This window comes from Macrotis lagotis, chromosome 1, assembly GCF_037893015.1.
Source record: "Macrotis lagotis isolate mMagLag1 chromosome 1, bilby.v1.9.chrom.fasta, whole genome shotgun sequence".
Classification (NCBI taxonomy): domain Eukaryota; kingdom Metazoa; phylum Chordata; class Mammalia; order Peramelemorphia; family Peramelidae; genus Macrotis; species Macrotis lagotis.
This window is the reverse complement of record NC_133658.1, coordinates 545,353,602-545,375,213: the sequence shown is the minus strand read 5'-3', so window position 1 is coordinate 545,375,213 and position 21,612 is coordinate 545,353,602. Positions and strand designations below refer to the sequence as shown.

The 21,612-nt window shown below is 37.5% G+C and overlaps 1 protein-coding gene across 1 annotated transcript in view; it reads right to left on the bottom strand.

Moving 5' to 3' along the window:
* CMSS1 (cms1 ribosomal small subunit homolog) overlaps positions 1-21,612 on the bottom strand; it is a 431,391-nt gene that overhangs the window by 4,177 nt on the left and 405,602 nt on the right. The window contains exons 5-8 of the mRNA XM_074214320.1: positions 6,813-6,872; positions 5,653-5,755; positions 3,881-3,941; positions 2,047-2,134 (exon numbers count right to left, since the gene is read on the bottom strand). Coding sequence (XP_074070421.1) covers positions 2,047-2,134; positions 3,881-3,941; positions 5,653-5,755; positions 6,813-6,872 — 312 coding nt within the window. The remainder of the gene's footprint in view (positions 1-2,046; positions 2,135-3,880; positions 3,942-5,652; positions 5,756-6,812; positions 6,873-21,612) is intronic.

Below are 21,612 nucleotides of genomic sequence, written 5' to 3'. Positions count from 1 at the left end.
AAAAATCATATTAAGTAATGGTTTATTTATTTTATTGGTTTTTCATAAAACCAACTTCTAGTTTTAATTTATTAATTCAACAGTTTTTTAAAATTCAATTTCATTAATCTCTAGGACTGAGGGACAAGGGAAGAAAAAAGGAGGAAAAAAAGAAAAGTTACATGATAACTTAATTTTTATACACATACACCTACATTTTTAAAATTTTACCTAATTTAGGTCATAGAGGGAAATAAAGTCACCCTCATAATAATCATTAATATTAATGCTACATTTGGAGAACAATCTGGAATTATGTTCAAAGAGTTATTAAATGTTACCATAACTTTATTGCATATTTGAAAAGAATAGCAAGTTAGATTTACAGTTTTGTTTGCAATTACATTCTTTTTCTATTTTGCTATGTTTTGGAAATGCTTGTTTTATTTCAGGAAGAAAAATAAAGAATGGAGATGACCCAGGATACAATGAATGACCTTGGTGTCATTGGTACCTAAATATTCCAAAGAGCTTCCTTCAGTCATGTTCATGGTTGCTAGAACATCAGCCCATTATACCAGGGGTTGGGAGTGGGGGTTCAGATCTTCACAAGCTTGGGGTGGACATCCTCCTAACTCAAGGACAGGTTTGAGGTCTGCCAGTTAGCCTCAACCTGTTTTAGCCAGTCTCTGAGATGGTTTTACTGGGATGTGGTTGCTGCACATGCTACAGCTTTTGGGAGCCATAGGGGAGAGACAGGTGACAGGTATTCACCTAAAGCAGATGAGAAGCCCTGAAAAGGGCAACCCTCACATCAGAATCGGTAGCTCTTCCTGCCACTCTCCAGACGGCCCAAGAGTCACCTAGTGAGTATATGGCAAGGTTGCCTCTGGCCCCTTGTGTTCTTTCTATTATGTTATAAGGTCTCTCCATTTGACCACACCTAAAAATGAAGTCTGACATCTCCTACTCTTCTATCCAATTTTATTAGTCCATGCAAGCAGATGGGATAGTGGGGGCAAAAACCTTCATTTTTTTCTTAAGTGGGTCTAGTTGTCAACTACACCACAATCTGGTAGAGGATCCTTGGGGCAAGCCAATTAACTTCATTATATTCATCAAAAGATTCTATGCATGGGGCGGGGTCCTCTGGGCCAGTCAACTAAAGTCTCTAAGATACTTTCCCACATTTTGTAAACCTTATGGTACTATATGAATGTGTTACTATTTACTATTTTCATAGGAAACATCAACGATAACTAGTTTCTAGGAAGGAAAGAAAAATTGCCTCAGACTTCTGCACAGGCCTCTATCTCATTCAACCTTACATCTCCCATAAAGACAGAAAATCCTAATTGCATTCTGAGGTTTTTTATCAAGACCCATCCCCGCTTAAAGACCTTGAATGGCTCCTGGATACCTCTGATAGTCTTCAAGGTACTTTTTATCAACTTATTTCGTATCACCCCTCTACACAAGGTCACCCTTCCTGCAAAACTGATATACTCATTACTCCCCCCAACAACCCCTCCCCCAATTTCTCAATCCCTCGCCTTGGAATATTCTCCTTTGTCTTCTGCTCCTCTCTGAATCTCATCTATATTTCAAGGTCCAGCTCCCATGACAACTCCTTTGTGAAACCTTCTCAGATCACCCTAGCCTATGAGCATTTCTCAAACTTCTGAATTCTTACATTTTTCTGCCCCATGTCTTATTTTTTATGCATAAATATCTTGTCTTTATGAATGTTTTTTGACGACATGGATTTTGTTTTAAATTTCCTCATGTATCAGAATGTGTGGGCAAAGAAGTAATTATGCTCAATAAATGCTGATTGACTTTGGACAAGGACCCTTTTGGTCTGCAGAGAACCCCCAAAACTATATTTCTATTTCAATAGGTTTGATCCTTCAGCCCTCTATCAGAAGAGGTATTATGGTAATAAGACATTCATGCTGACTTTCAGAACAAGTCCAGGTTAAAGTAGGTTCATTTCTCACAAATTCTATTTAGTCAACAGTTAGCTAGGAGATTTTGAGATACCTCGGGGGCCCTTAGGGTTCCTACCTTGCTGAATGAGTGCTTTGATCCTTCCAGGTGTTCCCACTCCCAGATGGACCACACCCTTCTCTAGCAACTTCACTTGTTCCTGAATCTACTCCAAGACAGAAGAGAAAAGGGGTGTTAAAAAGAAAGGATTTTCATATCAAGCAAATTTAGAGAAGTTTCAAAGATAAAGGTAGAAAAAGGTGCAAGGACAAGTATTGGCAGAATCATTTTCTATTGTAGCCTTTGGTGACCTCAGGAACACAATCTCAAGAAAATAAGCAGTTGAACATGAAGCCCTGGCAGAAGTAAATGAAAGCAGTTCTGTGGCTAATAATAATAATAATAATAATAATAATAATAATAATAATGATGATGATGATGATGATGATAACAAAACTAGATTATATGTAGCATTTTACAGTATATGAAGTGTTCCACATATATCATATCATTTGAACCTCACAAAACCCCTGCAAGTAGGGGCTCTTCTTACTCCCATTTTAGAGATAAGGAAGTTGAGGCCAAGACTTTAAGTGACTTGTCTGGGACAACACAGCTAAAAGTTGTCTGAAGGAGAATTCAAGGTCAGGGCTTCCTGGCTGAAGTCTCAGCATAATCTCCAGATCCCTTCTGGCTGTTCCTTGAATAAGAAAATATTCCATCTCCCAACTACAGGAATTTTCTCTAGCTCTCACTCTCCTCACATTCTCGATTCTAGAGCCTTACCTCTGTGGATTATTTCCTACTTACCCTGCCTGAAGCTTTTCTGAATGTGTTTTTTTTTTTTTGCATTTTGTCCCCCCAATAGATGAAAACTCCTAAGAATATGGGTTTTTTTCCCTTTAAACTTTGTAACACTATCACTTAGTATAGAGCTGGTGCAGAGAAGGTGGTTAATAAATGTTTATTGACTGATCAACTAACTCAATGGGTTCTGGAATAAAGGAAGTTATAAAGAGGTCTATTAATGAGTAAAAGAGGAAAGTGTACAAGTTGACTTGAAGCTTAACATCAAAAAAAACGAAAACCGATCCCATCACTTCCTGGCAAAGAGGGAGAAGAAATGGAAGTAATGTCAGATTTTCTATTCTTGGGCTCAAAGATTACTGCAGACAGTGACTGTGGTCATGATTAAACGATATTCCCTGGAAAGAAAACTGGAAAATCTGAGAAGCAGACTGAAAAGTAGAGATATCTATCTTGCTGACAAAGGTCCATATCGTCAAAACTATTGTTTTTTTGAATGCCAATATATGGCTGTGGGGCATGAACTATAAGAAAGGTTGAAGGCTACAGAAGCAAAATTTTTGACTTGTGGTACTGGAGAAGACTTCTGAGAATTCCTTGGACAGAAAGGAACTCGAATCTGTCAGTTCTGAAAGGCTATTCATTGGAAGGTCAAAAATTGAAGCTGAAATACTTTGGTTACATAATGAGGACTCACTGAAAAAGACCCTGATGTTGGGAAAGATTAAAGGCAAAAGGAAAAGGGGATGCAAAGAATGAGATGGATAGAATAATGTCTTGGAAGCAACAAACTTGAGTTTAGGGCAGAATGGCCTGGAATGCTATGGTCCATGGGGGTTATGAAAAGTTGGGTATGACTAAACAATAACAAAAATTAATGGGAAGAGGTTGGGGGAAAGAAATAGAAGAGCACTACACACACACACACACACACACACACACACACACACACACACACATTATATACACATGTATATAATATATATATATATATATATATATATATATATATATATATATATATATTATATACATCCACTACTTTTATCACAAGATTCTCTCCCTATCAGCTACTTTAGTCTGTACATCACAAATCTTTTCTCACCTTTATATGTTTTGCAAATAACTTCAGCACTTTGCAGTCTCCTTTGAAAGCTGTCATTGATCTAGTGGAAAAACAAAGAAACAAAATGAATGGAAGAAGAAGACAATTCCTATTAACAGTGGTGATCTGATAAATGTTTAACTGTAGGCTGTCCTACAAAAAAAAACCACAAGGAAGATACACTTTAATATTTTCTTCATCATTTTCTTAAATCTAGAAACCCACACACAATAATAAACTAAGGTATAAATGCTCACACTGGAAATTAAACAATTGTCTTCAGCACATCACTGTCTATAATAAAGACTTGAGTATTTTCCTAAAAACAATATTTTGTAGGAAAAATAATACATTTGGGGGCATCTACTGTTGGGAGTCATTAGCATCTACATTCTATGCTCTGGCAGAATCAGTGATGGAAGGGACCTTAGAGTTATGACTACTACAAGAAGAATCTCTCTACAATCCATCTACAAAGTAGTCAGCCAACATTTAAATGTTAGTGAGGGAAATCCACCACTTCCAAAGGGAGTATATTCCAATGTTCCAATTCTACTTGGTGGAAGGATTTGCTTTTTCATCAAGCCCAAATTCTGCCCTCTGGAGTCATATAAAGAAAGTTAGAAGTCCACTTCCATAGCTTGAAGATGGCTCTCATATGTTCACTGAGTCTCTTCTGTAGATAAGGATTTTATGTGCATTACTGTTATATTTCAGGCATTTTGATATGATGCAAGGTATATTGGAATCTGCAGAAAAACAAGCTATTTTGGGTCTAATGACACAGAATAATGGATTCTGTTGTATTGAACTAATCCTTATTGTTGGCTGATAATTTAGGATGCCTTCCAACTGGCTAAAACGGTGAAGAATATGCTTTAAGGGACAATAATGCCCAGCCTACAGCTCTAGTTAGGAACAGGTGTTATGGCAACGTTGAGAGTTGGTCACTAGTAATCCTTACAAAAAGAACTTAGTGTACCTCTCTCTGTCAGATCATCTGTCAAATATAACACCAAAAGAAATTGTAGGATTATAGGAGAACAAGAAAACACGGAGAACTAGGAAACCTGATGTAATAGGAGTGTGCTAATCTCTCCTTAAAAGGAGCAAACTATATGGCCCAGTAGATACAGCACTGGCCCTGGAGTCAGGAGGACCTGAGTTCAAATCTGACCTCAGACACTTAATGATTACCTAGCTGTGTGACCTTGGACAAGTCATTTAAACCCATTGCCTTACAAAAAGTCAAAACAAAATAAAACAAAATGAAAAACCAAAAAAAAGTATTTATACACATTTAATGTTCAAATAAATTTGAGAGGAAGGCCTTCCAGGGCCAAACTCTCTGTCAGTAGATTTTTAAATCTGAATTTTTTTTTCCCTACTAAATGTTTCAAAATTTCAAAAAATGGTGACAGCATATTTTTTTTCCTTATTAGCAATAAAAATTTGATATGGATTCTTATAAGAGCAGATGGAGCAGCTCAATGTATAAGTCTGAAAAACCACCTGGAGACTTTTTAGGGCTCCGGTGATTTTTAGGGAAGAACCTTAGATGGACGTTTTACCTATTTTGGAGAGGTGAAGGGCTTATATGTTTTAAGATAAACCTATGTTTAAGAGCTGAAAGTCAATGGCTTATTCTGAATTCTTCTAAATTCAGGCTTAGATTAATATGCAAATAAATCTAGTCATTTGTCAGTGTTATTGAGAGGATATAGAGATATAGTCTCTAGAAATGTCAGCTATTTTTATGGTAAGTTACAAACCTAATGAGTTCCAAGGCTCGGAGGGCTGAGCTACAGATTATCAACATCACCAATGACTTCTTCTCCTTGTGGTTCTTTCGAAGTTTGGCCCATTTAGGACAGACTGTGAGAAAGAAAAAGTGACATCATCAATTTAATCTAGTAGAACGAGGTCACATAAGCAGGCAGGGGCTCTGACTATAAATCTGATCTCTTTACACAATAACACCTTGCTTCTTTCACCTGGCCTGACTCCTCATTTTACCCAAGAAAAAAGAAAACCCTAAGGACAAGAGAAGAGATTTGTGTCAAGCAGCAAATCTGACCCATACTGTTAATAAATTAGGAAAAAAAAAAGAGGCAAGCCCCTTCTTCTCTCAATCTGTTCCCTATCATTTCATAATAACAATCATATAAACAAAGACAAAATAAAAAAATTTAAACAACTTAGAAATGAATGAGGTTAATATTGAATTTTCTTTTTTGTTTTTTTTCAAGGCAGTGGGGTTAAGTGACTTGCTCAAGGTCACATAGCTTGGTGTCTGAGGTTCTCCTGACTCCAGGGCTGGAGCTCTATCCACTGCACCACCTAGCTGCCCCTGAATTTTTACTTAAAATAAAATTTGTTTAATTATTGATGATAATTTTGTTTTTAAAATATAGTCTTTTAATGTGCAAATTCAATTTAATTATTATTAATAAACTGATCTGTTTAACAATAAAATTAGCTATTTTCACTTTAATTTAATTTAATTATTAAGGTACCATTATTTAATTTAATTATTAAGGTACCATTTAATTTAATTATTAAGAATTGTGAAGGTACCATCTTAGGTGCTGGGGACAGATATGAAAACAAAAGGAAATCTGTTCCTGACCCCAAGGGGCTTCCATTCTATTTAGGAGAAATAACATGTATATTTAATAAGTCAATACAAGAAAATTTGAGGATGGAGAGAATGCAAAAACTAGAGGGACTCCTGTTGAATTTGGCAACTGAGGTAAGGTAAACTTTAAAGGTAGCTGAGGAGTCTAATGGAGAAGTATACAGAGTACTTTCTAGGTCAGGGGGACAGAAAAGAGCCTTAGAATACTCAGAACTGACTTACTTAAACACAAAAGATTATCTTTTCAAAAGAATAATGAAAATTTGATAAAGCAAAAGGATGGAGTTTACTTACTTTGTTTTAGATACGAAGAAAAGCTATGAGACAGATCATTGGCTGGGAGGAAACAGGAATCTAAAAACATAAAAAAGATGTTTTCGTAGAGAATTTAACAATGTACTACAAGATAAAAATGATAATTAATATGAGAGCAATGAGATGGTAGACTAGGTCAATCCTTATGATCTCTCAAATCTCTACAAAATACAAATTAACACCAAATTTTAAAAAAAGAAAAAACAATTCTAAACAAAGAAATTGACTCTCACTGACCTTGTGCTCACTGAATATCCTTCCCCCCACCTCCAGCAGTGAGCCCATGCTAGCAGATCCTAGGACACACAAGCTTATATCAAACTTTCCCCCATATCCCCTCCACCCTTTTTGGGGCCTTGGAGACCCTGGCTTGGGTCTCAAAAGGAGAAAACAGACTCTGAACTGTTGTTGACCAGGACAAATGGGATAGGGCACTAGGATAGGACTCTATGTGGACAAGTGTCCAGCTGGGGCAGGTTGATACCCAAAAGTCACCTGGGGCAGAGACCTAGTCTAATGAGCCAAGAATTGCTCATGTCAGAGGAGTTTGAAACACTTTGAGATTCAGCCCTCAGGAAATCAAACTCTGAAGGGAGAATGAGTGATGAGGAAAATAAGAGGGAGGGAGGTAGAACGTAGAGGACAGAGGACTTGAGCATAAAAAAGATAAATCATGATAACAGAAAAGTAGTATTAGAAGGAACTATGACTAGTAAAGGAAATTTAAAAATAAATACATGAATGAATTTTTTAAAAAAAGAGAAAGAAATCTAGTAAATGAGAACAGGTATCTATGAGTAAATATCACAAAATAAAGGGAAATGATTCTTGATGATTTGATGACACAGAGGACCCTGTGGAATTTATGGAGAACTGGAACTATAATGCTCTATTCCCAAATGATTTAAAAGAGAAATGAGAATTATAAGAGTAGAATTTATGGTCTGCACAGCAAAACTGATGAGCAGCATAGAAAAACTGGAGCCTGCAAAGGCAAGTCTCACAAAGAAACAAAGAGAGAACAAAAGATTGGGAATACACATGCACAGAAGTGAAGGACAATCCAGAAGAAAAGCAAAAAATTGGTTTAAAGCAAATATGTTCAATGCACATACTAGCAAAATGTACTGAGCTCAAAGGCAGGATGTGAAAAGACAACTTAAAGATCACAGGTCTCCGGGAAGAATATAATCAGACAAAAAACATAAATAGCATAGTGAAGAAATGATAGAAGAGGTCTGCTCAGAACTTCTCAATAAAGAAAATGAAATTCCAATTGAAAGAATTCACAGAGCACCTTCAGAAAATAACAAAAGAAAACAAAATAAAAAAAAATCACACATACAAGGCTGAAAACTCCAGGACACATAGTGGTTAAATTGAACAACTCAATTCAGGAACAAGTTTTGCATGGTACGAGGAGAAAGACCTTCAAATAAAAAGTTAAGGACATTTGGATAACACAAGATTATTCCACTAGAAATCTACTAGAAAACAGAGGAGGGAATGGAATAGTATGTTCTAAAGAGCTTAGGTTGCAGCCCAAAGTGAATCTGTCCTGCAAATCTGGGTTGAACTCTGGAACAAAAGATAGAAGCTCAATAATAAAGAAGAATTTAACCCATTTTTTTTTAGATTAAAAAGCACTGAAGAGATTTGTCCTTCAAACATTTCAAACACTTCAAACAATACAAATGCAGCAAGCAAGGAAAGGGCAACAAAGTGACAACAGAAAGACCAGTAAAAGACTATTTTTTCTGAATATAGAAAAAGAGATGGAAAGCCAGTGGAGTAGGAATGAAGAGGTAGAGAAAGGGTATTATGGATGGAACCTGGCAATACTCTCTGCCTACAGGTGAGTCAATGCTATTTTTTAAATGGGACTATATTACAACAGGGGAGGGCACAAAAAGGAAGGATGAGGACTGGGAGGATAGAGAACAACAAATGATGCTCCAAGGTCAAGTCAAGGGTTATCAATGAAAGATTTGAGATCTCTAAGTATCCAAAAGAACAGAGTGGAGTGAGTGAGTGGAAGGGGGAAAAAGACTGAAAAAGGGGGGGGGAGAAAGGAGGCTGAAGATAGAAGGGGGGCCAACTGATGAATGTTTCTATTATTGAAGGAGAAATCCAGCCTTTTAAAACTAAGGATATTTTCTGAAGGCTTAGACTCCTTTCCATTGTTCAATGTTAGCTTCTTGTCAAATGTAAATTTACCATGTCAATAGAAAGCAATCTCAGTCCATTCCCCTAACCCTCTTCCACTTTCCTGGCTCTCAGTCTTCCCATCATGCCAAGGTAGAGTCACTCTGTGATCCCCTCCTCCCTGCATAGGAGGTGGGCAAGACTCTCTATAAAAGTTTGGTGCTGGATTCATTTGGACCTGTCTGTGGTTGTTTCCTTTTCCTTTTCTCTTTTTCCCTCAGTTTTTAAGACTCAACTTTGTTATTTAGCCTGTCCTTTACATTGTTTGCTACAGAGCTGCCTTTCCAGAGAGTTTAATCTGTGAATTGTTTGAGGTCACCTGTGAACTTTATATAGTCTGAAATAATAACATATAAACTTTATAGTAACCTGTGAATTAAAATTTAACCTTTCTTAACTCTGGGGTCAGATAGTCTGTGAGTTTTTCACTTATAATGAACCCTCTATTTCTGAGGTCACCCCATTTTCCCTTGTTCTAGGTGAAGGGAGTTAGTTGGAGAAAAGTAGATGAAGTCATTACACCTCAGAGGTAGAAGAGGCCCGAGGGATTTGAAAAGTCTACTTATCTTGAGAAGAGGGGAGTCGGAACCTCTGGGGGATAACTGGCACCTGGAGGAGTGGAGGAAAGCTTAGCTATAGGGAGATCTACAAGTAAATGTAGAAAAAAGGTCATAAAGGCTATATATTAGTGGTGGATTGCATGATCAGGGACAGGATGGGAGATGCCCCCTGCCATAGGGCAGTGTCCTCCCTGAAACCAGTCATAATTGATACCATTGGGAGTTAGACAGAATAGAAAAGGAGAATCCATGGGTCAAGTCCTACAAGACAGCGACAGAAGATACTCAGAAGACAGGGCTTAAGATGGATATTTTAGAAACTCTCATTGTTTGAAGAATTCAGAAAAAAGAGATAAGAAAATCATAGGAATCCTGAACCAGAGAATGAGGGTTTAAAGTAAACAGAAGAGAAGATGGATAATGAACAGAGTGAGAGAAATTCTACTTGGAAAGAGGAATAAAAAAACAAAATTTGAAAGTTAATGAATAGGAGTAGCTGAAGAGGAGGAGAAGCAGGAGGAATCTATTTGACTCATAGGAAAAAAGAGGGATAAGAAATCCAGAACTCAATAAAAGTAGGAGACAAAAGAACTAATAAAGAAAACTCTAAAGGGAAAAAGGTATTAAGTGAGAAGGAGTCAGGAGTGAGAGGAAGAGATTCATGGAACATGTTAAAAAAAAGATTAAAGTAATTGGAGGAACAGAGAGCTGTATTTATAGAAGAGGGAACCTGAAAATGAAAAGTTTCTGTACTGATGATATTTTCCCTTATATGTTTATGTTGAATACTGAGAAGAATGCAAAGATCTATATGATCTGATGCAGGGTGAAGTAAACAAGGCCAAGAAAGCAATGTACACAGAGTGAATATAGCAATAGAAATGGAAATAAATAACTACATGACAACAAATCAAAAGTCAAAATAACAAAATGAAAAAGATTGAGCATACTCTAATAAATGGATATGAGAGAACATCTCCAGCTGCCCCTTTTGTGGGGGGTGGGAGGTCTTACAGTTGTTAGACACTGCACATATTTACAGACTTTTTTAAATAGCACTCAATTGTACTTCTTTTTCTATTTTTTCTATTTTTATTTTTTTTAGGTTTTTGCAAGGCAATGGGAGTGGCTTGCCCAAGGTCACACAGCTAGGTAATTATTAAGTGTCTGAGGCCAGACTTGAACTCCCAGGGCTGGTGCTCTACCCACTGTGCCACCTAGCCGCCCTGTACTTCTTTTTCTGGTCAAAATATATTATTTGTCATAAAAGATGGTTCTCTGGAAGGGAAGAGGGATGGATACATGCGTTACTTTGGTGATGTAAGAAATAGAAATTAGAGGTAAAAAAATTAAAATAATAACAGCTTTAGTAAAGCACTTTAGCACTTTTCAAATATTTTTCTAATTTTATTTATAGTGGGTGCTATTATTATCTTCATTTTACAGATGAGGAAAATGAGACTAACTTACTTGCTCAGTATTACAGTTAGAAAGTATGATCTCAGAGCTTCCTGTCTTCAGGACCAAGACTCTACCCACTGTCCCACTGAGTTGTCTCTAGGCAACATAATGAAATTAATTAAAGATTGATGGGATGAGCTTACTCAAAATTGTTAAAATGTTAATGAAAAGTTTATTAGAATGAACCATTATTCTGTATTTTGGTGGTGATAATAGCTTGTTGGATACAAAAACTAATTTGAATCCTCTACTCATTTGACCATCAGTCACTTAAAACTAGTGAAATAGAAAAGATGTTTGTATCATTTATCAAGCCAATGAAATTTCTATTTCTTGAAAAGCAATACCATATTAACCAACTTTCCCCGATTTCCAAGTCTCTAATTTCTTACAGTAAAATATTATAGCATTTTTTTCCTTATGTATTCAAAAAGTGCAATTCTCTCCCTAAGGAGAATTTCAGGAAATAGTAATTATAGTTCACATTTATAGAATACTTTGTGCTTTCCTCAATAATGATTCTTTGGAAATAGGTTAGTGCAAATATTTTTTCCCCATTTTACATCTGGAAAACTGAGACTCTGAGGGACTAAAAGAATTGATAATGGTCACAAGAATAAATGAATATTTTGAGGCATAATTTGAATTGACCCAACATCCCACACCCCTTTTACTATATCATGTTATGTCTCCTAGGAGAATAAATTCCCTTTTCCCTCCTTTCCTTCTTTCTTTCTCAAACAAATGGCTATTTGTGTAATCAATTTTCAGGCAGGGTGGAATAGTAAGTTGAATGCTGGACTTGTAATCAGTAAAACTTGGGTTCAAATCTTCCCTCTAACTAGCCATAGGATGCACAAATTCCTTTACTTCTCTGGGCTTCAGTTTCCTTAACTATCTAATGGCAGAGTCATATGAGAAGGTCTTTAAAGTTACTTCCAACTCTAAATCTATAATACTCTTCTGAAGAATTGTACAGTTTTGAAAGATTAATTAAAATATTTCAGAAAAAAGTTATTAGCCCTGAAATTTATTAGAATAACCAAATATTTCTTATATTCTATTTGTCAGATATTAATAATTTTCAATGTATAGAGCTATTTTAAAAGATACTATACCTGTGTTACAAGTTTATACAAATTCTGATAACCAAATTTCATATATGACACACATAGTATAATAGAGATATAATAATTTATCATGTCCCTTCTTTTATAGTTTTCCCTGAGTTTTGGCTGAATCATTTGCTCTGACTCTAAGAAGAGGATTAAGGGCTTAGTCTCAGCTCAGAGGTAGATCTGTGGAGGGACCTAAGGATCTGTGCTTCTCATGTAGCTGAACAGTATTATCAGTGACTTCAGTAAAGATGACATGCTTCTCATAGCAGACACCAAAGACCTGTTAAAACTGGGGATGACATGGAACACTATTGTTCTATTAGAAACCAGGAGGGATGGGATTTCAGGGAAGCCCGGAGGGATTTGCATGAACTGATGCTGAGTGAGATGAGCAGAACCAGAAAAACACTGTACACCCTAACAGCAACATGGGGGTGATGTTCAACCTTGAAGGACTCGCTCATTCCATCAGTGCAACAATCGGGAACAATTTTGGGCTGTCTGCAGTGTGCCATCTGTATCCAGATAAGGAGCTGTGGAGTTTGAACAAAGTTCAAGGACTATTCCCTTTAATTTAGAAAAAAACAGATTATCTTATTGTCTGATCTTGTTAGACTTCTCTTCTTTAAAGATATGATTTCTCTCTCATCACACCCAATTTGGATCAAGGTACAACATGGAAACAAAGTAAAGACTGACAGAGGGCTTTCTGTGGGGGGTGGGTGGGAGGAGGGAAGCAAGATTGGGGGGAAAATTGTAAAGCTCAAATAATATCTTTAATAAAAATTAATTTAAAAAATAAAAAAACTGGGGATGACAGAATCAGAATCCAAAAAGTTCTTGAAAGGCTAGAACACTGGGATGACTCGAACAGGATGAATTTAATAGGTAGTGAGCATGATATTTTAATCTAGGTTTCAAAAAAACACGAGAATAAAATGGGATGAAGTACAGTTAGATGGTAATTCATCTGACAAAAAAAAAAAAAGACAGGGCACTCAATAGCCTATAAGCTCGACAGAGGCAGCTAGGTGATGCAGTAGATAGAACACCAGGTCTGAAGACTCATGTTCCTGAATTCAAGTCTCGCTTCAGACACACTAGCAGTGAAACCTTGGGTCAGTCATTTCACTCTGCCTCAATTTCCTAATCTTTAAAGGGAGCTGGTGAAGGAAATGGCAAACTACTCCAGTATCTTTGCCAAAAAAACCCAAAACAGAATCACAAAGAGTCAGACATGACTGAAACAAGAAGTTTAATATGAATCAGTCAAATGATGCAGCAGCCAAAACAGCTATTTCAGTCTTAGGCTGCAGATGAATAGCTTCCAGGAGTAAGGAGCTGATAAAAATACCTCTTTTCTCTATTCTGGTCAGATCATCCCTGGAACATCATGTTGAATTCTTTGTGCCCTAGCTCAAAAAGGACATGGTTTAGTTGGAAAGCAATCAGAGAAGGGCAACCAAATGACACAGGGGCTTAGGTTTCAGCATAATCAGTAAAATATTTAAAAAATATTTTATTTATTTATTTTTCCAATGACATGCAAAGATAATTTTCAACAATCATTTTTTTTAAGGTTTTGAGTTTTAGAATTGTTAAGCCTGATATGTTCCAGGAACAATGCAAAAGATAATGCAAGAGATGTTTAACAGTAGAGATTCCATGATGATGTTGTCAACTGATTAGATATGGGGTTGAGAGGTCAAAGAGGGTGCCTGGGTTCTGAACCTGGGCAACTGGAAGGAAGGTGATACACTTGTTAAAAACAGGGAACTTAGACACATTAAGCTTAAGATGTCTGTGGGACATCTAATTCTAGATGTCCAATAGGGGCATGGAGATGTGATTGGAGGTTAGTGCTAGACAAGTAAATGTGAGAGGCCTCTTTGTAGAGATGAAATGATTGACTGACTTGTTCCACTTGGTCACCAGAAAACGAGGAGTAGCAAGGAGTAAAAGTCTTTATAAAGATCTAGAGCTATTTGTAAGTGGAAAGGGTTTCCTCAGGAGACAGTTCTTAGGAGGGTTCTCCCAATTTGATGATTTTCAAGTAGAGGCTAGAAGATTTACTTATTAGGTACGTGATAGTAAAGATTCTTTTTTTTTTTTTTAGGTATGGGTTGGACCAAATGGTTCCTGATGCCCCTTCCAACTCCAGATTTCTTGGATGGTGTCATTGAACTTAACAAAAAATATTGGGGGGTGGAGCCAAGATGGTGACAAGTGAGGATCCTCTCTTAGGTGCTCTCTCATAAAACTTCTAATCGAAGGACTCTAAATTTTCCAGAGACAGAACCCACAGAGGGACCCAGTGAGACAATTCTCCTACTCAATGTAACCTGGAAAAGAGCAGAAAGGCTCTGCTCCCCGGGGTTGGAGGGGTGGCCTGCCAGAGCAAAAGAACTTCAGCCTCCAGGAGGCAGCTCCAGGGAGCTGGGAGCCTCAGCTCACATTAGCAGGGGAGTTACCTGATCTACGCCCAAGGGAGCACCGAGCACAAATTGGGAGAACAGTGGGAGACCTCTGCCAGAGTGAGCACATGAAGCCCAGCCCTCAGGGCACACAGCGAGCAGCTTGGCCAACACAGTCCAGATCCAGGAAACAGAAGCAGGCGGAGCTGGTAAGCAGGAGCCCCCAGGGCATGAGCCCATTGAACCTAGGGAGGGGAGTAAAGAGAGAGAGAGACTGCAGAGCTCTGTGCCTGGAACAGGACTCTGGGGCTCTGACCACATTCATATCCTGATTGCAGTCTAGGCCCCCGCATAGAACAGCAGGGCCCTCCACCTCAGCCCCATGGCAGAGGGGGGCACATATGGTCATTCACAGACCAGGAGGGAGGACAGAGCCTCACACACTGAGACCCTTGTGGGAGTGTCCCAAAAGCTCAGGAAATACCTCAAAACAGGCTAAGGCTGGGAAAATGAGCAAGCAGAGAAACAAGAGGAATAGCATTGAGAAATATTTTGCCTGTAAGCCCAAGAAGGCTCAAAACAGTCTGAATTTGAGGAAGTACAAGCTCCTGCATCTAAAGACTCCAAGAAAAACAGAAATTGGGCTCAGGCTATGACAGAGCTCAAAAAAGACTTTGAAAATCAAATGAGGGAGTTAGAAGAAAAAATGGGAAAAGAAATGAGAGAGATGCAGGAAAAAACCATGAAAATGAAGTCAGCAGCTTAGTCAAGGAGATCCAAAAGAATGCTGAAGAAAATAGCATGCTAAAAACCAGCTTAGGTCAAATGGATAAAACAGTTCAAAAAGTTATTGAGGAGAAGAATACTTTAAAAAGCAGAATTGGCCAGATGGAAAAAGAGATAAGAAAACTCTCTGAGGAAAACAAGTCCTTTAGAAAAAGAATAGAACTCAGGGAGATTGCTGAATTTACAAGAAATCAGGACTCAATACTTCAAAACCAAAAGAATGAAAAATTAGAAGAAAATGTGAAACTTCTCATTGAAAAAAACAACTGATATGGAAAACAGATTTAGGAAAGATAATTTAAAAATTATTGGAATACCTGAAAGTCATGATCAGGAAAAGAGACTTGACATCATTTTCAAAGAATTACTACAGGAAAATTGCCCTGATATCCTAGAAGCAGAGGGCAAAATAGAAATGGAGAGAATCCACTGATCACCCTGAGAAAGAGATCACCAAAAACCAACCCCCAGGAATATTATAGCCAAGTTCCAGAACTGCCAAGTCAAAGAGAAAATATTACAAGCAGCCAGAATCACATAGGACTTAGCAGCAACTACATTAAAAGCTCATAGGGCTTGGAATATAATATACTGGAAGGCAAAAGAGCTTAGAATGCATCCGAGAATCAACTACCCAGCAAAACTGAATGTCCTCTTCCAGGGAAAAAGATGGACTTTTAATGAACCAGGGGAATTTCAAATGTTCCTGTTGGAATGGCCAGAGCTGAACAGAAGGTTTGATCTTCAAATACAGGAATCAGGTGAATCATAGAGATTGGAGGAGAAGGAGAAAATATGAGGGTCGTAATGATGATGAACTGCATGTATTCCTGTATAGAAAAATGACACTGATGATACTCATATGAAACTTCTCAGTTAATAGAGCAGGTAGAGGGAGCTTTTATAGTTGAAGCACAGGAGAAAGCTGATTTGAAGATAAAATATGGTATAAAAATGGAGTCAATAGTAAAAAGGGAAATGTAACGGGAGAAAGAAAAAGGAGAGGGGGGAATAGGCCAAGATATTTCATATAATAAGATTTTTCTTTATTACAATGAGCTATTGTAATGATATGGAAGGGGAGAAGGCAAGGGGGAATGAGGGAAACTTTGCTCTCATCAGAGGTGGCTAGGAGAGGAAACAGCATATATACTCAATGGGGTATAGACATCTGGAATAAGAAGGGGGGACAGGGGGAAGGGGTGGGGATGTGAATGAAGGAAGAGAGGATGGACCATGGTGGGAGAGTGGTCAGATATAACACATTTTCTTTTTTACTTCTTGCAAGGGGCTGGGATTGGATGGCCTGTCAGGGACCATAGGGCCCAGTGGAAGCTGGGCCTAAGGGGTAGTAGTGGGGCTCGGGGCCTCTTGGCCCCAGGGCCAGGGATCTGTCTGCTGTGCCACTCAGTTACCCTATAGCAGAGTCAGTGAAAGGAGAGAGAAAATATAGTACACAGTAGTGGAGAAATATGAAAGGAGGAGTTGTGATCAGCAATGGCAAGGGTGGAAAAATATGGAAGTAACTTTTGTGATGGACTTATCATAAAAAATGTGATCCACCTGCGACAGAGTTGGTGGTGTTGGAACACAGACTGAAGCACATTTATTATTATTATTATTATTATTATTTTTTTGGGGGGGGTGAAGGGCAAATGGGGCTGGGTGGCCTGCCTGGGGCCATATAGCAGGGTAATTGTTGGGTGTGTGAGGCTGGATTTGGACCCAGGTGCTCCTGGCTCAAGGGCCAGTGCTCTGTCCGCCACCCAGCTGCCCATACTATTATTACTATTTTCTTTTATTTTAGGTCTTTTTTTTTTCTTTTTATGGTTTTTGCAGGGCAGTGGGGTTGGGGTGGCTTGCATGTCACACAGCTGGGTGATTGTTGGGTGTATGGGGCCGGATGTGGGCTCGGGTGCTCCTGGCTCCAGGGCTGGTGCTCTATCCACTGTGCCACCTGGCAATACCTACAATTACTACTATAATTTTTTTTATTTAATTTTAATTTTTTTCTCTCCTCTTTACTTTATCGCTCAAGCAAGTCTATATTTTTTGGGGAGGGGGCATTTTGTTTACTCTTAAACAAGAATATTTTATTAATGTATAAAAAACATTATTTGTACAAAATAAGAATAAATAAATCAATATTAAATTTAAAAAATTGGGGAATACTGCTCAAAAGAGGGCTAGAATCTTAAAATGAGTTTATAGTCTATAAGAGAATGAAGGCTTATAGTCTTTCAGAGGGTCACACAATATTAGAGGTTGTATTGTTATCTCATAAATCCTCCCTAGGAAAAAACGTGTGTCTACAGGAAGAGCTAAAAAGGAAAAATCCACTTAGCAACAGACAAAACCAAGCTTCATTGGAAGCTTGTGAAGAAAATGTCTAACATTTGAATGATAAGATGAAATGGCATAGACAGGATTGCTTTTGCCCAGCCTTGTGGGCTTCCTGAAATGATTTCTGACAGCTGTTGGAGAAGTTTTGATTTAGCGATTCTCAGACACCATATACAGTTCATGTGGAAATAGGTTGCTCCATCAGCCTGAAAGGTTTTCTTGTTGGAATGGAACCAGACAGGGGAAACCATTTTTCCAAATTTAATGTGTTTATAAAAAGAATGTCACAAAGGAATCATTAAAAAAATCAGAGACCAGACCCTTTTTCTGTTTTTCTAGGCTTCAAGGAAATATAACCTTTCTATGAGAAGAGGAAATCAAGTTACCCTTGATAATGAAAAGGACAGAGCATGAAGAGATGCTCCTATGTCAGTGCTAAAAAAAGTCTACATAGAATAACTTTTTAGTGGGGCTGATTTTGGGGTACTATTCTCCTATCTCAACTTAATGACATTTATTTATAACTCAGCTCTGGAATTAGTTAAAATCCATTTATGTTTGAGTTAGTCAATATTCAGGCAGTAATTATCTATTCTGCCTGGCTCTGGGATAAGAGCAAAGGGAATAAGGAAAGGCAAAATATAATCCTACTCTCAATGAGGAATTACCAATCTAATGGGAGAGACAATAAGCAAGTAGCCACGTACAAACAAGGTAGGTGCAGGATAATTTGGAAATGATCCATAGAGGGAAAGTGCTAGAATGAAGATAAATCGGGAAAGGTTTCCTGCAGAAGACATGATTTGGAATTTCCAGGTTTGAGGGACAGCCTGAGAAAATCTCTGGAGTTGAGAGATGGCATGCTGTTCAAACTTCTTGATGGTTTTTGAGACAAGTGGAGACATTGTAGGTGATCATGGGATTATGAAGTTTCTGATTTAAAAGGAAAAATTTAAACAAATTTAGATGTATATGCACAAATAATTTTGGGTGGGTAGGGGTGGAGCAATGAGGTTAAGTGACTTGCCCAGGAGCACACAGCTGGTAAGTATCAAGTGTCTGATGATACTGGATTTGAACTCAGGTCCTTCTGACTTTATTTTAATTTTATTTATCAATTCTATTTTATTTTATTTATTTTATTTTATTTATCAATTTTATTTTTATTTAATTTATCAATTACATGGAAAAACAATTTTTAGCATTCATTTAAAAAAAATTGAGTTTCAAATTCTCTCTCTTCCTCTCTTTCCCTCCTTTGAGAAACCAATTTGGTATAGATTATACATTTATATTGTGAAAAACATATTTCATATTAGCCATGTTTTGAAAGAAAATGCAGATCAAAAATAAAACCAAGAAAAATAAAGTAAATAAAATATGCTTCAATTTACATTCAGACTCCATAAATTTTTCTCTGAAAAACATGAATTTTTTTGATTAATTCTTTAATATTTTTATTATATAAATATTTTTTCTAATTATATATAGTAGTTTCCACCTATCATTTTTTTGGTAAGGTTTTGAATTTTACACATTTTCCCCCAATCTCACTTCCCTCCCCCCACCCCCCCACAGAAGGCAGTCTGGCAGTCTTCACATTGTTTCCATGCTATACACTGATCAAAGTTGAATGTGTTGAGATAAAAAACAAATCCTTGAGGACAAAATAAAATATTAGAGAGATAGCAAAATTATGTAGTACATAAGACAACTTTTTTTAAAAAATTAAAAGTAATAGTCTTTGGACCTTTGTTTCCTTCCACAGTCCTTTCTCTGGATACAGAAGGAATTCTCTAACAAAGACCCCCTAAAATTGTCCCTGATTATTGCATTGATGCAATGAGCAAGTCCATTAAGGTTGATCATCACCCCACATGTTGCTGTTATGGTGTACAATGTTCTTGTGGTTCTGTTCAACTTGCTCACCATCAGTTCATGCAAGTCTTTCCAGGCTTCTCTGAATTCCCACCCCTCTTGGTTTCTAATAGAAAAATAGTGTTCCATAATATATGTATACCACAATTTGTTCAGCCATTCCCCAACTGATGGACATTCCCTCCATTTCCGATTCTTTGCCACCACAAACAGAGCTGCTATGAATTTTGTACAAGTGATGTTTTTATCCTTTTTCATCATCTCTTCAGGGTATAGACCCAGTAGTGGTATTGCTGGATCAAAGGGTATGCACATTTTTATTGCCTTTTGGGCATAATTCCAGATCTCTCTCCAGAAAGGCTGGATGAGTTCACAGTATTAGTGTATTAGTGTCCTAGATTTCCTACATCCCTTCCAACACTGATCATTGTTCTTTTCCTCCTGACTTTATAGCCGGTCCTCTATTCACTGCACCACCTAGCTGCCCCCTGTCGTGGCTAATTTTAAACAAATATAGATGTATGCATCCAAGTATTTAACCTGGCTAATGTCCAGGACTGAGGAACAAGTTAGTGAATGATAATTATCTCAATATCATTATTGTTTTAAAACTGGTTGACCTATAGGTCAAAAAGGTGTTAAAAGTACAGTTTGATGACTGGCTTTGAGAGGGAGAGAGAGAGAGACCAGAACACAATTTCTCATCTTATTAGGCTTAATAGAGTCCATGTTCATGAACTAGTAAAGCTTAATGAAGAAAGATGCCAGCAATTAAAAAATAAACCATTATAGGGAGAATGTATGTAAACATAGACACAATTTACTAACCTAATATGTGTGGATATGAGAAGTAGGATGCTAATAGTAAAGACAGCATGGGCCTTGTAGTAAGAAGACTTTAATGATTCAATTCAGTAAGCATCTTTTAAACACCTACAGGCATAAATTTAAGTGATGAGTTTACAAAGGTAAAAACAAAACAAATCCTGCTCTCGAAAAGTTTGCATTTCATAGGAGTGGAGAAGAAGGAGATATTAAGAAAAAAGTAAGTAGAAACTAATGTAAATACAAACCACCTGGGTGGGAAGCAATATGGAGAGTAAGCCTCTTGTAGGAGGTAGAACTTTAGCTCAAGCTTAAAGAGAGAAAGGTGTTCTAAGATGTGGAGGTGAGGAAGGAGTGCCCTCCAGGGCTGGAAGAGCACCTGTGCAAAGGTGTGGCATGGGAATGTGGTATAGAGGGAATTGCAATCATGCCAGCTTGACTGGAAAATAGAATGTGTGAGGTGGAGGACTAAGGTGTATAATCAGTCTGTCAATCAAGAAGCACATATCAAGTACCTCCTGGGTGTCAGGGAAAGAAAGGATGGAGTCAGGATGTGAAGAAGGTCAAAAGGCCTGGCAGAACATGGTGGCAGTAAAAAACTGAAGAGAGATTTATGGGTCACTGGAATGGTTGAAAAAAATCATCATATATGAATGGAATACAATATTACTGTACAATTGTAACAAATGACAAATATGAGGAATTCAGAAAAATATGGAAAAACTTCTATGAACTGATAGTGAGATAAAGGAAAATCAAGAGAATAATGTGCAGGATGTGACAGCAATGTAAGTATTTTTTATGAAAAGTTACTATGGGCAAGTTACAGTTGGAATAAGTGAAAAACTGATGAACATCCTAGAAAACAGATACTGAAACACGTCTCCCCTCCTCCCAAAGACTGGACTGTTATATATGCCATCAGATGAAGATTTTCTTTGTGAGGGAGGTATAAATTTGGGAGATGGATGGGTACTGAAATGACATTAAAATGTAAAAGGCAGGTGGGTGATGCAATGTTAGACCTGGATTGAGGAAGACACGACTTCAAATCCAGCTTCAGACACTGCCTGTCTATTGATCCTTCAAAAATCACTTCATCTTTGTTTGCCTCAGTTTCTTCATCTGTAAAATGGGGAGGCAATATGATCTACCTGCTGGGGTTGTTGTGAACCTCAAATATTTCTAA